The 12,957-nt window shown below is 37.6% G+C and overlaps 1 protein-coding gene and 1 long non-coding RNA gene across 4 annotated transcripts in view; one reads left to right on the plus strand and one right to left on the minus strand.

Moving 5' to 3' along the window:
* The window catches only part of LOC310731864, a 307,021-nt gene that overhangs the window by 121,383 nt on the left and 172,681 nt on the right, over positions 1-12,957 (plus strand). The window lies entirely within an intron of this gene.
* The window catches only part of sema3d (sema domain, immunoglobulin domain (Ig), short basic domain, secreted, (semaphorin) 3D), a 38,702-nt gene that overhangs the window by 22,670 nt on the left and 3,075 nt on the right, over positions 1-12,957 (minus strand). For all 3 annotated transcript variants that reach the window (XM_083551776.1, XM_083551775.1, XM_083551774.1), the window contains exons 2-3: positions 6,148-6,351; positions 863-1,023 (exon numbers count right to left, since the gene is read on the minus strand). In XM_083551776.1, the coding sequence (XP_083407902.1) occupies positions 863-1,023; positions 6,148-6,262 (276 nt within the window). In that variant the 5' untranslated portion in view covers positions 6,263-6,351. The remainder of the gene's footprint in view (positions 1-862; positions 1,024-6,147; positions 6,352-12,957) is intronic.

Below are 12,957 nucleotides of genomic sequence, written 5' to 3' on the forward strand. Positions count from 1 at the left end.
TGCAGATTAAAAACATATCTTTTTAGCAAAGCCTACACATAACACACATCACACACATCACATCACAACCTTGTGCTCCAGAATATATGATCACATGCACATTATCAACTTGTGCTGTTAATGTCATGAACAGCAGCTACGCTAATTCCTCTCCACTGCTTCTCTTTCTCTCCCCATCCCGAGGCTTCCTGAGGTTTGGCCAGCTCCAGTCACGTCCCACCTCGTGAAGATTATGGACCTATGGATGATCATGGAGAAGTAGATGCCGAGTGTTTAAAGGCCCTGGCATGGAGAAGCTGATGCTGGATCTATGATGATCACAAATTGTTCTGTATTGTTGAAAGATTTATGACCAAACTTTTGATGTCACCCATATGAGGATGGGTTCCCCTTTGAGTCTGGTTCCTCTCAAGGTTTCTTCCTCATATCATCTAAGGGAGTTTTTCCTTGCCACTGTCGCCACGGCTGCTCATCAGGGACAAACGCACACCATTCACCTTCACTGTTGTTTTCTGTAAAGCTGCTTTGAGACAATGTCTGTTGTGAAAAGCGCTATACAAATAAACTTGACTTGACTTGACTTGACATACCATCATACAACTTTTTTTAGAGAGTAATTAATCATTTCTGTGTGTATTGTTAAACCGCATACCATGATTTGAGGTTTAGCTATAGTGCCTGAGTGACTGATTTTCCTATAGACCACAGTATGTGTGCTGCTAACAGGCGTTATGGAGTGTTGTTATGGATAAATCCAGGGGGAAAAAAATTACTCACGTTTAGCCCCAGAACACCTATAGCTAATATAACTAAATACCTGGCGTGCAGGTGTGTAAGCATTCGTGGGTGTGTTTTTGAATACCTTTCTAGGGTTCTTGTTGATGTTGTCGGGGTCCAGCAGGTATATGTGATCTTTGGCCCCTAGAAGCAGTCTGCTCTTCTCCTCATCTAACAGGAATGTCTGAAACAGCATTCCTTCGCCGGAGCCCACAAACGGCACCAGACTGCCTGAGTGAAGCAGTTCTGCAAAACAGATACCGCAGTTAATAATACAGAAATACAACCGTGATCATAGTGGGCTTATATACTATAAATTTTTTCATTCATTCAATCATTCAATTAGTTACTGCTTTTTTCCCCCTTTTTTTCTTCCAGACTTGAGTGTGTTTGCCCAAAATATTTGTACAATTAGTGAAGTGTAAAAATTGTTTTTAAGTTGTGAACTGATCCAGAGAAATGACCTTTTATCCTTTGGATGGTCTTGTCTTCATCAAAACAAGGTCCCCATCAGGTGTGGAAGCTATCCACTGTCAAACTGGTGTGTTAAGTAACAATAATAGTTTAACATGTTAATTTCTGTTTCATGAAGTTTTGTGATGCTGGGGAAAGGTATGGTTATTGATAGATAAAATTTAACTTATAGTTCTGGAGCAGGGGAAGTGGTGGCTCCAGCGGTTAAGGCGCTGGGTTGCCGATCGGAAGGTCTGGGGTTCAAGTCCCGGTATCGCCAAGCTGCCACTCTTGGGCCCTTGAGCAAGGCCCTTAACCCTCTATGCTCCGGGGGTCCCTTACGAGGGAAATATCAAGGTCCGTGACGTGGGGCCAGCCCTCCCGTGGGCTCACCACCTGCAGGAGGGACCGTAAGGGACGGTGCTGTGAGGATTGGGCAGCAGTCGAAGGCGGGGGCCTGCTTAGACTGCTGCCCCCGCGACCCGAATTACGGATAAGCGGGAGAAAATGAATGAATGAATGAGTTCTGGAGCAATTAATTTTTCTCAAAGTGCATAAAAATAATGAAGTAAAAAATCCATACTTTGTGCAATCCTGCATGACAAAAAATAAATAAATCTGATAGAGGAACAGCTCCTCGTTTGCAGGTATTTCTGCACAACTTGCCCTGCATCCAAAAACAGCTGTCTTTCATTGTTACTAGTGACTAAAAACCACAAACAGATGTACCTACTGGCTTCCAATTCACAAATCAATTCACAGTTCCAAAGGGATTCCTCTTTGTGAACGAATCATTCTTTCAGGAATCAAAGATTCAAAGATTTAGCCAAATGTGGAACAGCCTGAAGACAAATGTGTCCACAAATACAGGAATAACCTCATCATGGTTAAAGCAATCCTAAATAACAGGTTACATCAATGTATCTATTTATTTATTTATTATTGCTTGATTTTAAATAGTATTCTGGACAATTTCTTGTAAGCAGGAAAAATCTAATTTCAGCCTTTCCACATATCCTGTCCAGTCCATCCTACCTTCCTGTGACCATCACACTGGCTAATATATGCAAAACAAATCGATGACATCAGAGCTCAGCTATTCACTCGATTACAGTCTGTCTGTCCATCTCTCCCAATCTTTCTCTACGTAATGCCCATCAGCACGATGGGTTATTTACAGTGCCAGCGCTTGTGTTTCCTCTTTGTTGTTCCCTGAGGCGAAATTCTGCATTATACACGTTTAAGCTTATCAGTTAGCAGTTAGGATTAGTTTTAAAAATATCTGTAACTATTACACAAGGTCTTCCTTACACAAAAAAGTTTCAAATACACATAATGTCTATTAGAGAAACACATGTTACTTTTTTAAAGCCATGCGCATAATTCCTACATCCTTCATACAGACACAGAGTCTCAATGACTGATGTTACTGTTTATGCTTACTTTCAGTCTGTTCTGTCTGCTGGTGTAGTACTCCATGAGATCACTCAGCATCAACAGCTTGGTATTTCTTTTTTCAGCCACACTCTTTACAACACCTGTTTATTGGCATTCTTGCTAATAAAATCGTTTTGTTCTGAATTTCCTTTCTCCCACATTCACACATCCTACATGGCCAATCATTACTTTGTCAGATTTCTTAAATCTTGGACTGCGGTAGGTATCAGTAAACCTTCATCCTGTTTAAACACCCAGATCCGTGCCTACAAGTGTTATGAGATGAAAAGACTTGTATGCTAGCTAAATCTGCAGTCAGATTGACACAACCATTATCCTCCTGAGGCGTGAGGGTCTCGGATAGGTTACCCTCAATCAATATTTATGCGAAGAGACCCTCACTAAAAAACATAATATACCTCCATCCTGCCAACCCTCGCACAGCCTTGGCTAATCTGCTCTACAAACAGTGTCAAGCCTGATCCCCGCTGAAAGATCAGTGTAGTCCTCCAGCCCACAATATCCTATCTGTGGCTAAATCTCGGGAGACTCAACCCCTCGGTCTGATTTAACAGCCACGATTAGCTCTTGTGCTTTAGTTAATCCTCAGGTTTGCTTAAGGCCATCAATGCAGTCTCTTGTGCTACAGTTGCACATGGAACTTAACGTACATTATTTTTTAAAAAGAAAAGAGGAAGAAAGTGTTTTCAATAGATTTCCATTTTATACTTTACTGAACAATCATTATTAAATCATTTGTCCAGTGTTTCTGGGTCAGACTCTGGATCCAACATGGATAAAGTGCCCATTTAGGGTAAATGCTTAAATCTTACATTTTATTATTTACAAAATGGCAGGAAATTCATATTGATTGTGTTTGCATGTGTGTTCATTCTTAATTTGCAATAAATCCCACAGGCTTGGACCACAGTGAATGCTTACCTTTCCCTGTCCAATGCCATTATGCCAAATGCCTGGCATACAGAAACAATGAGCCTCCAATCCACATAAACTTAATTATGCATGCTATAAAAGCTTATTGATCTTCACCTGTGGGGAATCAAAGCTGGGCTCAGATATGCGAATGTTTTTTCTTTTTCTTTTGGCGAGATCAAACATGTAAATGCCGTGGTCTCACGGCTGGCTGGTCTTTAGGTGTGAAGTATAATGTAACTAATTTATTCAGATTTTCATAATTCAGAGAAGAAGCCATCTGTTTCTAAGGTGTGCAGTGACAGCAAAAAGGTTCTGATGTTTTGGAAGAGCACTAAATCAGAGACGCTTGCTTAGGGCTATATTTCCGTTGCCATTTCCAATATAAAGACACATGGAGAAAAACTAAACTTTTCTAATTCACTGAATAACGTGTATGTCAACAGCTATGTCTTTTTTGTCCTAGAATATCCACATACTTAATGAACTCCAATGATGGAATTGGTCCAGGATAACTTGAATTTAAATGTACTGTTAAACTAGAAGAACTTTAAATGACATATTTATGAATATCATGAATGTGCTATGATTCGTCTTCACTTAAAGATGACCTGTATGCAGTGTTAAACTGAAGAGGGAAGGGTCACAACAATTTTCAGAAATAACCACCAATCCACAGACAATAATGAGTGTAATTATGATAGAAGATGACATACGGAGATGTGTGATTTGATGAAGATACATCACACCAACATTATCCAACCACAAACGTAGGGAATAATGGTGTTCATTCCTTTAGAACAGTTCCAGAAACATGTAGAACTAAGATATAAAAATATAAAAGCTCCTCCGGTGGCCTGACATGGCCAATTACTTCCAGGTTGCCAAGATACATCACATCTCTTTTTTATTTTAGTTCATTACTTGTCTGTATTTGCCCTTTTTACGAAATAAAATAGACGAACTCAACATTTTCCATTGACCCCCTGACCTGCAAGTGTTAACTGATTAAACAAGTCGCCAATTGTATAGCAATTGTATCTCCACATATTGTCGGAGAATGTATTACAGCCAATGCCTTCCACTTATACACATATATTTTCTCTGTGCTGTAAACTGTCAGAATAAGTGGTGCATTCCCACCACTCATATTTTCATTGGCTTAAGGCTGTCGATGTAAATGTGGCTCTATTTTGAGAAGGGCTAGTGCTAGAGCTTGCGGGAGCGTGAGTTTTAAGGGAGCTCAAACTTCTATTTCCCTTGGTGGCAAAAGCAAACATGCTACACATTTGCGTAGCTCCAAAAGCCACAGCATACTCTGAACAGGGACATAATGAAAGGAAGGGCAAGAAAAGAAATCAACAAGAAGTCTTTAATCATTCCTTTTTGAAGCACAGACACGTAATTATGAGATGTATTGCTTTACACTTCCATGGTTACACGTAACAATGTGAAGTTGGGCTTTAATGAGCCGACATGTATAAAATCTAGGAAAATTAATTACTACGCACAACTCATGAAGCCACTAAATCCTGTAGTGCTAATGTTTAACTATCCGTGGCCAACATGTGACATGTTACAAATGACCCATGACCACTACTTTTAGTTTCTTTAATGCTTTGCACAGACTTTTTGCTAGTTGTACGGGTTTCCTCTAATTGCTCCTATTAACCACATATGAGAGAGTGTAAGAGTATGTTGTCACAGAAGTGTGCTAGACCTCCCCTAAGATAAAAGGTGCAGGATTACCTGGGCTAATGCAAAAAAGATACGTCTAAATTTAAGGTTTTTACTGCTGTTTAATCAAACATAAAATAGCAAAAGAAAAACAGATATTCATACAAAATTTACCTCAAATTAACCAAAATAAAATATTTGTAGAGTTCAGGGAAAATTCTGGCAATCAAATAACCAGCCACAAGCGAACTAAGTAGTGGTTAGGAAAAAGTCATGGAAACAGTTAGGTACAATGAGAGGCTATCATTTTGTGAAGAGCAAACCCTTCAACCACATCAACTTGTGCCTCCTTTTAATGCCTGAAAAATCACCTGAAAAGCCAAACAATAAATGAATATAACACCAAGAGAGTCATGTAGTTTGTCAGGGTTTGCTTAGTAAAAATAATTACATATATATATATATATATATATATATATATATATATATATATATATATATATATATATATATATATATATATATATATATATAAATTTTTTTTAAATAAATATATAGATATAAAGTTTTATATTAAATAGCTAATAAGAAACATCGCAAGATGGCAACTGTATGTAAGTGTGCATTTGTGTGTCGTGAATAAGGTCTAAGCTTTGTTACACACAAACATTATTCTGCAACAGCAGAATAAATCAAGTGCAGAGCATAATATTTACATGTACGTAAATACCACTGAACAACAAACTACTTTCGGAATGACTAAAGGGATAAAGCTACATTGCACAACCCTGCACAACCCAAATGCAATTAAAGGATGTTTATTTTATAATGGTATATCTAAAGAATCTCCCAGTAGGTGTAGGTGCCTACCTTTATAGCCGAGTTTGACCCTGGGAATACTTTCTTTCGTGCAATTTACATCCTGCAAACTGGACAGTAATAGCATCCCCATTACTCGCATCCATGCTGATGAGAGTCCAGCCATCCTGGCGACTTCAGAGTATGTTCTCAGTGGTGTCTGTCTCCTCTCGCTGGGTCAGGGTCGCTGTTGTCACAGTGGGAGACAGAGCAGCCCTGTGATGTAGAGAGCAGAGAGACTTGTTAACTTGTTAGGGGCTGAACATCTCCGTGGGAGGTGCATGTGTTTGTTTGCGTGTGCGTGTGCACGTGTATAACCTTGCTAAAGCCTGTATGAATGCTTAGCTTTTTTTTTTTTTGGGTTTTGTTTTTTTAAACCATGTCTCCTTTTGCCGTCTCTGTCCATTTGAACCCTTCTATATCTGCTTCTGTCCTATTCAGGTCCTTCCTTTTGTCCTCGAACGCACACACTCATTCGTTCCCTCTCGCTCTCTGCGTCTGTTTGTCCCTAAACAAAAGATCAGCATGTGCAAGGCTGCCACTTCCAGCCTCCTTTTAAATGCTTGTCTTTCTTTCTCCCATTCATGGTCCTTTTTTATGCTTCTCCACTCCTTTTACAATATAAATAGCATTCGACACTGTGAGTCTGTGATGATGTCTGGATTCTCGCTTCATTAGTCAGTAAAGTGGTGTGAAATTGTGGGGGGAAAAAAAAAGAATACGACACGACGAGAATTTATTCTGGACTAGAACATTACCCACTGTTCCTGAGCCTCCCTGAGAGAATTCCTCCACTTCCATAAACTACAAGTTGCATTCCTTCAAACAAATGAATGAAACTTTGAGTAACCACAGAAGACACTCCTGCTTATTGTAAGCATTCATCCTTTGCATTGTCATACGGTATATAAAAGGCTGTATGGCGGCACAGGTCCATTTTTCAAAGGGATAAGTTATGCTGTTCATTCAAATAACCTCGTCCATTAGGGCTGTGAGAGCCGATTGACAAAATTGCAGAAAGTTAATTATACAAAGAGTTTTTTTATTGATTATTTGGGTTGTGTTATGCAGCATCAACACTACATTACTTCACTTTAAAATGCTTTTAAATGCTTTGATGGAAAAATGGAGAACGTATTACAATCTCGTACGCATGAAGACGCTTCATATTACACTACACTTTTGCCCTCAGGATGTAACTTGTGTTTTTAGGAGGGTAAGGTTTGTATGTGGAAGTAGAAGAGCAATGTTAAATCATGCTTAATAATTGCTGTGTATTGAGTTTGAACTGCATATTTATAGTAAATATGTAGGAAAAATATTATCTCATGCTACTTTGGCCAACATGTTGTTAGATTGTAGGGCTACTTGTTAAAAGAGGTACTGGACATGGTGTCAAATGAACGACACATATTTAAACTACATACTATAAAATTGCTTGTGTATCAAATCTTCAAGTTACTATTTTGCTTTTAGTACACAGCAAAGTCAATTTAAAAATTAGTTTTAGAGTTTCTTTAATGAATTAAATGATTAAATAAACTGAAGTTCTAGATACTGTATACATGCACACACACACATTCTATCCACATTCCAAGCACAAAGTCTGTTTACTTAAGAAAATAATGCTGTCCTCTTTCGACCATGGCAGAGGAGATAATGCGAAAGGTGATGGATCATACAGCAGCAGAAACATGCAGCAGTGCACAGAGGGCATCTGGAGTGAGCAGGGAGTGAAAAGGTAATGGCATTTTGGGTACTGGGGTTATCCAGTCAAGTCACACTTGGCACATACAAAAACTCTAATACAAATGATGTGATAGAAAATGTAGTGGTTGTTGTGCTCTTCATGGCCAGTAGGCTGTCCTGTTTTAAATCCTTTTATTTACAAAAAACATGCTGATTATTTTTTCTTTCCATCTTTTCTTTTCCATCTAACGTTACTTCTCGTAATATTTTTAACTGTTCTTCCTCATGTTCTTGTTCTCTGTTTAAACTTTGCTTGTTCTTACTGCCCTCAGTACTTGTGTGGCCTCATTTATTGATTTCCTTTTTTATTGGTGTTAATAATGTTTTTATTCTTTTATATCAGTTGACATTTTCTTTAGTTTTTCCCTTGACAACGTAGTGAAATACTGCTCTGTTCAGCAATAATGCCACCCACAAGGTTAATTTAGAAATGTCAATATGCAGAATAAAAAAATCTGTCTTTATTTGGGCAAGTGAAATAAAGGCATAAAGACATGGACTTTCTGAGACAAACGTTGATTTCCAAAACTTGTCTGTTTCCAAAAAAAATTACAGCTGCATTATGTAGAAAGAATCAGAAAAAAACCACCCACCACTCGAACACAAGATTCTCTGTTTTGTTGTCTATAAATGTGGATGTTTAGATTTATCAGAAAGTCACATAGCTCTAGTCAACTTTTTGAACTATTAAAGAAAGGGAACTCTTCTTGTTTCTTTCACCCCTTTTTCTTTTCAAGGCAGGGTCTTACAATGTCTGAATATTCTTTCTTTTACTGGTTTTGCACTGACCCTTTACTGGGTGGTATCCAAAAAGTTTAGACTAATAGTGTTAACTGGTGCTATTCTGACCACTTGCGGTCATTGATAAAAAAAGAACTGTCTTGTAAATAAAACTTTCTAAAATCTGATGTATAATACCAACGGTGCAGTTCTGTCATGGAGAGATTAGTCAATTATTGTAATACTGGATTAAAACATTTACTGAATAAAAGTAAATTAATAGCATATTCTCTAGAAACAACAATCCACATTAATGACTAATGACGTTTGCATGTAAGGGACATTTGGTCCTGATCAGATCTGCATGTGTGAGGACAATTTAACTCATGTTATTAGGAAAGCTCCGGTTCCTGTCCTCGACAAACCAGTAATCAACATATACATATATCATACTTACAGCACAGCTGGCAGGCAAGCATGTGTGTACTTGTGTGCATAGATATTAAAAAACAAGTACTTTATTTTCTTTTAGCTATGCTGCAAAATCTGATGTACGTTGACAGACTAATAATTCTTGATCATTTTAGATTGTTACATAAAACCTGAATATGGGCATATTTTAAGAATGCACTAATTAATTGCAGTAGTAAATGCACTGATACACTACTATATACAGACAAAAATGCAAGACAATGCTTGTTGAACATTCCAATCCAAAACCATAAGCATTAATGTAAAGCTACTCTCCTGCTATAAGCAGCTCCAATCTTTGCAGGGGTTCCTAAGTTTTTAGGATTTATGTTGATTGGACTATAAGAGCATTGGTAAAATTGGCTAATGACTATAGAGCATCCAAACATGAGTTCCTCCTCTACAACCTTGGGAAAACAAATCTTCAAGGACCTCACATCATGCACAGGGCATTTGACTACATAAAATTTGAAGTGGGAGCGAGAATGTGTCACGATGCACACTAGTCAACAAAGGAGGACAATATGACCAACTGTGTCACTGCCCTATAATAGTTAATCATTGTGACACATTGCATTAAACAGTAGATCGTCTCTCTCGCACATGACTATTGGATATGACAAATAGTTACAGCAAATAGACAAAAGCAGCTCCTTCACATTACATTCTTTGCTTCATCTGTCAAGCTTTGATGGCAAATCACACACTTGAAACATGATTTAGGAAACATTGAGGAACTTGAAATAAATGTCTGAAAAAATAAAAATCTATCTGTTTATTTTTATAAACATTAATAAATCTGTTTATTCAGCATTTTCGTTAACAGCTTTTGGGCAGTAGATCAGGGAATGGTGTAATTCTCAAAAATATGGAACTCGTACTTTTGGCCATATTGATCACTTATTCTCTAGTACACGTGTCTGATACACTGAGGCAAGTAGGCACTATTAGAAAAATGAGTTCTTTATGAATTTTTTATCCAAGGTCACATAATATATACTGATTCTGTGCTTAAACATCCAAACTCCTACTTCCTTAAGTAAACATTGAATTATCTGTATATCTGAGCATTTGACTCTCATTTGAACTCACTGCACAGAAGTGACTTCTTAAAACATTGAGAAGTCACAATAAGCACTTTTCAAATTGCATACTGTTGAAATATTTAGGACAAGTCGGTAACTGTAAGAATGTGGGGATAATGATTGAAGCTATCTGGTTGTGGATCACCGCACTGCCACCTGCCAGTAGTGTAGAAAAGTCATTCAGCAGATAAGCAGTGGAAAAGTATCAAATGTTGCCAAAAAAAACTTTGTGGATGAAGTAAACGCTTTTTGCTTTCCAGCAAGGATACTCTTTAGCAAGCATATCTCTTCTGTGTTTTCTTCAGTTGAATTCTTGTTTAATGGCATGTTTTAATCCCTTTCGTATCTCTGCAATAGGAAATCTTTTATTTTCCATTCCTGTACTTGCCTGGGAGCGATCCAGGTAGGTATCTCATAACTAAGAATGTGAGGAGCAAAGAAATTCCTTTAAGCCAAAAAAAACCCCTCAGAAACCCCATTACATGCGTAGAATGACCGATCTCTGACTGACAGACCTTTGGAATTATGGGTAACTTTAGACATCCTGAAAGGAACCCCCGATAGCTATAATTAAGGTTTTACAAAGTGAACTTACTCTAAAGTGCTCAGATAATGTCACTACTCTTAAGTAAACCTCTACTGTTTCCCAAGTTGAAGCTTTAGAGGCATCAGAGGATGAATTAAAAGGAACTGCTTTACTTTGTTTGCTGCTTGTTGGGGTGTTTGACAGAACTGTCAGGAAAACTTAGACACAAAGAAAGCCAGAAAGCATAAAGCGATATGAGTCAGGTTTGTTTACTCGCCGCACACACACACACAAACAAGAACACACACTTGTATACAAGCAATCAAATGTTCCCTCTCTCTTTCTTCTTCTGTTTTCATGCACTTTCCTCACCCTATGTAGCTTTCTGTCAAGGACACATACTTGTGTGGCAATTATCCATTCAATGTACTTATGCATGATTTTGTCTCCCTGAAAATCCTATAATGCAGGGTGTTTTAAAACCCTGGGTCATGACAGAAAAAGGCTGTGGAGACCACAAAAATGAAACAGGTTATAACAGGTACAAGTCTGCATCTTCAGAATATTGCAGACAAAAACACAAAAAGGACCTGCTCATGTCCTCTGCCCTGACTGGCACCCTACAAGTCTGGGTTGTCTTAAAAACTGTATGAAACAAAATGCAGTTAAAATGTACAAGTATTTTAATTCTAATATTAAATAATTGCTCACGGTAAGTTTTTTAGCTGGCCTTTACATTTACATTTACATATAGATAAGAAATGGGATTCTAAATGCCTACCCTACTCAGTAGAAGAAAAAGCCTCCTAAAAGCTGCTTCTAAGAATTATTGCATATAGACAGGCCCTTTTTATTATGCATGGGTGTTTCCTTTATTGTTGTTCAGATATAGTAAATGCACTAATTATGTTAAATGTCATATTTAAAAATGTGAGAAAGCATGTTTTATTGCATGCAAAATTGCTGAATTTCTCTACACAGTTTCACAAAACAAAACTGCAGTATGAGTTGAGTGTAATTGTGTCGTTTCAAAAGTATTCGTCAGAAAGTCCACCATCTTTCTATTTTTACATAGTGGGATCTATTAGGATACTATCTATCAGGTTACCTAATTCTTCCAGACCCAACTTTATTATCTAAAAAATGATTTTAGTTTTGACTTGCTTGACCCCAAACTGCAAAAAGAACTGTATAATTTATACGCTCGAGTCGAACTGATCAAAGTTAACTTTAAAAATGTGCAGATGTTTACAGTGTGATTTATACAGTGTGAGCTTTCGTCTGTCCTACTATATAATAAATACTAATCGAAAGTGTCATCAAACACCTTAAAACATGTGTTGAGCAAAGAAAGAATGCTAGAAATATTGTATATGCAATGTTAACCTCTAAATTTGTGCATTATTTTCTTTGTTGGGTATTCAAGCTGGCACAATGACCAAAATAACGATTAGGGGTTATGCGCTGATCCCACTATTTGCGTTGCTGATCCAATACCAACATCATAACTTGGGTATTATCTGATACATGATGCTTTTGTATTAAAAGTAAACAGCTTTACAGACTCTTGCCAAGTTTGGCAAAGCATCAGAGGTGCAAAGTTGTCTTCCAACTCAAATTTACCACACATCTAACAACCTGCTTTAGAAAAAGGATTGAATCACACAGCACCAGAGAGATCTGATTTAATTATCTATGTGCAAACTTATTACAAAATCCAAATCACGGTTGGTGGGAAAGGCCATACTGACAGAATCAAAATGAAATGAAAGCTGAAGAGATTGACATAGAGTCTCAGAGCATTTGTACATTTCTTGCTACTCCAACAGCCAACATTCCTCTTAGGTCAAATGTTGTGATAGAAAACGCCTTGGAACATTTGTTATATCCATCTCATAACGCCTAAACTTTCTTTACATTTTGGTTTTTTTTGTCTTCTTGGCTCTTGTACAGTTGATATAGTAGAAGATAATAGAGGTGAGAATGAAGGGAGACCGACAGGATGAAGGAGTGGGAGAAAGTCAGCATGCAGACAGAAAGATTAGTAGCACCTCAGTGTTATGAGCTTTTACCACCCAGACACCACAATGCTACCACATACTCACACATATACACACCACACATAGCATTCATCACTTCTGCTCTAACTGGACAGTTCTGGAAATATTTCTACACCATAGACCAGTTATCATGTTTTGTGTCATAAAACGATATTTATTTATAAAGTCACATACAAGTGATACAGAGTACAATGTAGGATAAGCAGTTAAG

The sequence above is a fragment of the Silurus aristotelis genome (assembly GCF_946808225.1).
Source record: "Silurus aristotelis genome assembly, chromosome: 10".
Classification (NCBI taxonomy): Eukaryota; Metazoa; Chordata; class Actinopteri; order Siluriformes; family Siluridae; genus Silurus; species Silurus aristotelis.